Consider the following 4,482-nt stretch of genomic DNA (forward strand, 5'->3'; position numbering starts at 1 on the left):
TATAATAAAAATAGTAATTATTATTCTTATCGTGAAGTGTCAAGGTTGCTGACCTCACGCTTCCGACATTGCTCCCATCACTAGGACGTTTAAGGAAAAAAGAATCAGCCAGCGGAATCTGCGCCAAACGAGTTTCGAAACAGTAAACCACAATGTCTTCGCCTAAGTTTCGCTGCTATTTCTGGCCAGGCCAGGGAAAAGTCCAGGGAAGCACTTTGCTTATAATGAGCACTAATTACTGTGGCCATTATATATACACCATGTAACATTATCGCAACGAAGGCCTTTGGGATAGCTGTAGGCTTATTACACTATCCCAGTGGTATAGGTGGTGTAGTTTGCGAGGCACAGACAACTCCAGTGTCTCTGGTACAGTTGACTGCCAGTGATATCAGTCCATATCCTACAATGAGCGACAAGATGATCAAGGTGTCCATGGTGATCTGCTCTACAGGTAGCCCAAAAAGGACAGTTGTGAAAGGCAAGGTCTTCCAACCACGAGATAATGTCTCCAAATTTGTTTTCCTGAGGTGAGGGTAAGAGAAAGTACTGGCATACGGTAGATACAGGTCCTCAGTGATTACTGATTGTTCATTAAATGTATTGAAGAAACAGATTGGATCTTCATATATGCAGGATAATGCTCGAAGAAATACGCCGCAAATAAACTAATCACAAAGCTCCATGCTTATTGCATACATCTAGCGAGGGCTAGCAGAGAAACTAAATGCACTACACTGTGTGTTAGGTCTGTCTGATTATTAATAATTAATTACTTTGCCTTCACACTAGAGCACTGTTGCTCAACTAAACTAGCATTGGCACCTGTGGCCACATCAGCAACAGAAGGGCCGACATTGTCATCAGCGCCAAGCAACAAGCTAACGACTGACAGTTTACTTTAGCTGAGTGCTAACAGCTAACAGCTAGCGGCTAGCGACACGATGCGATCTTTGTTCATTAGTGGCTCGCACTTTAAACAGCCAAGTTCAGACAGCAGCCATTTTACCATCACACAGAAATAAAATCACAGTTTTGTCCTGGGGATACAAAACGAATTGTCCAGGAGCTGCGCGAAGTCAATTATCATGCCCACGACACCTGCTGATTCACCTGATCGTCACAGTTTAAACCTGTTACATCGACTACACACATTGTAACATAGTAAACAATAGGATCAAAGATCAAGATACTTTGTTTTGAACGTTGCAAAATCGCTGCAAAAATATAACTTTGACATAACGAAGTGTGACAAGTTGTCTGAGTAATTGTAAACGCGGATATAAGTGCAATAAATAATTACATAGAGAGACGAAATAAAAGATGACTGGATTTACCAAGAAAATATACATTGCTTAGAGGAAGTTTGCTGCGTAAACATCCAAAGCTTGTGTTACATTTAGTGAATTTAAAATAGTTCGGTACACTGGCTGTAAACAACTTGCTGTTCATATTCTTCTTTGTTCGAATGTCGAGAACAGTTTCAGCTGAGACACGTGTCCTGACACTGTGTGATACTGTACAAACCTTGCTCAGAGAAAAAAAATGTGCTCGTACAGTGAGCTGGTATAGAAGGCTGCAACAGCACCAGATTTGAAGATGTAGGCGTGTATTTGCACACAGACAAACAGTCCTACACACATGCAAGCAGTAGTTTCATTTTCTCAACCTGTCTTCTCTCTGTACCCTGGGTGGCAGGCCGCGGACAGACATCTTTGTCTCAATAGAAGTGGTCAGGCAACAGATGGCATCGTTGTGGTGCTGTGTCTGTAGAAGGTGGTAACAGCTGACAGATACTCCATATCACCTGCTCTGGTTTCAGAGAAGTGGTAACACTGACAATTACATCTCTGTTCTTTAGAAAGGTGGTAACAGCTGATCCCGACTGATGTAGACATATTAGGCACGTTTCCCCTTTCAGTCCCTGTCCCCTATGTTGTGAAATAGATGCAGCAATAAAAAATTCATTTTCACGCGTGTCATTCTTCTTCTATCTGTAGTGCACATCTGCTTTCATCTCTGGTTTGCTTGCCGCAGGTGTCCCACACGTCGCCGATGCTTGGTCGCCGGGTCCTGGCCTGGACAGGTGAGACCCTTACTTTCCAGGTGTGGACAGTGCAGTGTGGCTACAGGTCTGTGGCACGAGGATACAACAGCAGATGATAGATACCTGAGGGAGGGTGGGATTTTGTTGGAAGAACACTTGGCATGTGACCGCTATAAGACCTAAAGGTCAGAGGTGACTTGTTTGGAAGTGAATGTACTTCTCTCTGGAAGCGACTCTCTTCCCTTCATTACCCCTTTCCTCCAAGTGAAATTAGCATTAGGTAGCAGTACTTTGCCAATCAAATAAATGAATCGAGGAAAGGCATACTGGAGTGGCTGACATGCTGTGACTTGTGGGCGAACAGCGACTTGCTTTGTGAAATGCATACTCTGCAGAGACTTCGTTAATAATCGAACACTAATTTGCATGGGACACGATTGTGACCAGGTGACCGTCGCTATAGCAATGGATATTCTGTTTCTATGGAACCATCAACGAGTACATGTTCTTTTGGGTCCAGTGCAGACGTTTCGTTGTTGCACTCGTTTCAGACACGCCGAGGGGAGATGCTGTGACATGAAGTGGTGAACCCCAGCTGCTGCTTATCAAACAGTAACCATGCCATGCATTACTCGCAGGCAGAGCAGTATCAAGTCGAATTTAGAAAAATGTCTCGGCATGTCTGCCACAAATATCAGCGCCAGAAACACGACCTCTGCTTGCACCGAGCACCGAGGTCACCGTGGAGAGTGCGCAAGGCCTCATGGGAAGGTTTTACAGTCGGCTACTGAGGCTGGCAGCCCGCGCCCTGCTGGTGCACAACCCGCTGATGCTGTCGGTGATGACACGTGTTCACCACCACTCCAGTAATAATGACTATTTCAAATGGATGTTTCCTCCTCCCTTTGTAACTGTCAATAGGTGGAGTCGACAGATGTAGACAAGGCAGCCACGATACCACTTCTCCTCCCCTCACCCTCCCTTCAAAGTTTGTTGCATTATTGCGAATCAGTTAGTGACCAAGCAGGACAGGCTTACATCTCGTGCGAACCTTGGTGGTGCTATCGGCGCCCGAGCTGCATGGGTTCGTCCTCGATGGCGTCGTTGTTGTCGGCGTACTCGGGTTTGCGCTTGTGCGACATGAGGAGGAAGACGAGGCCGGCCAGCACGAAGAGGACGAAAGACGATCCAGGAGAGGACGAAAGAAAAGCCGTACTCAGTGTGCGCCTCAGGCGGGATGCGTTCTCCGGCATGTGCTCCTTCTCGTGTTCCACTGTCTTGACAAACACCTCGTTCAGCACCAGCAGACAGGCCGCTGTCACACACACACGCGTGGCAACACACACACACACACAGCGGTATACTATACACATGCTATTTTATTTATCCATAGAATCTACACTTGATAATTGGACTTAATTTGTGTAATTATTCTTTATCATTAGAAGAACTTGTTTGCCTCAAAGAAACTATCTTACACAGCAACTCTGTTGTAGGGTCAAAGGTCAGCAGCTGTGATATACATAAATAATAATCTCTTTGATGTTAACTCTCCGAGAGAAAGTCAACTTATTAAACCCCTCTAAAATAGTCTATCAATAAGTGATAATGATGATTAGAGGGATGAGGATAATCAAGACGTGGTCACGTGGCCTGGCAAGCACGTACCTGTCATGAAGTGCAGCAGCGCCGCCAGCCGCTTGATGATGTAGCGAGGGCGCCGCACAGCGTAGAAAGCGAAGCTGTGGCCGATGATCATGATGATGATAGCGATAATAGTGAAGGCGATAGCCGTTCTCGTGTAGTCTGCAGAGACACAGAGGCAAGCACGCATGCGTACGCACACACACACACGCACACATGTATAGCGTTAAGTCTGCTTTCTGTGTTTCTTGTCATCTCAGTATTTATGGTCTGTCAGTTCAATGTCTGTGTTGCCTGACCGTGTCCGTCTCCTAGCTACAGCCATTATCAACATTCTCTTCCACCTGACTCTCGTGTCCATAGCAATAAATACTAGCTTTAAATATGGGCAGTTATGACTATGGCTTGTGACAACAGTATTGCTGCTCTTTGTGGTGTCAACAGTTCAAGTATTACAGAAACGGGTAGGTCTTAGGGATCATCTATATGGTAGACTTTTATTTAAAAGTTATCAGCTTAAACACATCTTTATCGGCGACAACAGATTACAGTAATGGTTTTCAATAGAAGGTAGTATGCTGCAGGTAGTTCACTATTAACACTTAACACGATATTTACCGGGTCTTAAATGGAAACCACGCATTCAAAAATCATGATCACCTATAAACACGCTCACACACACACAACACACACCACACACACAGACCTAAAGAAGCATTACAGTTTAAGATATAACAAACCACCACATACAGTAATGGAAATAACAGAAAGTAACACGAAAGTCTAATACA

The 4,482-nt window shown here is 44.8% G+C and overlaps 1 protein-coding gene across 1 annotated transcript; it reads right to left on the minus strand.

The window, feature by feature from the left end:
- Window positions 1-3,051: 3,051 nt before the first annotated feature.
- Window positions 3,052-4,252, minus strand: LOC112570805 (peripheral myelin protein 22-like). Its single transcript, XM_025249437.1, is given in 4 exon segments — window positions 3,052-3,231; window positions 3,233-3,292; window positions 3,295-3,362; window positions 3,716-4,252. Coding segments are annotated over 4 exon segments (417 nt in total). The 5' UTR covers window positions 3,882-4,252; the 3' UTR covers window positions 3,052-3,108.
- Window positions 4,253-4,482: the final 230 nt, after the last annotated feature.

This window comes from Pomacea canaliculata, linkage group LG1 (genome assembly GCF_003073045.1).
Source record: "Pomacea canaliculata isolate SZHN2017 linkage group LG1, ASM307304v1, whole genome shotgun sequence".
Classification (NCBI taxonomy): domain Eukaryota; kingdom Metazoa; phylum Mollusca; class Gastropoda; order Architaenioglossa; family Ampullariidae; genus Pomacea; species Pomacea canaliculata.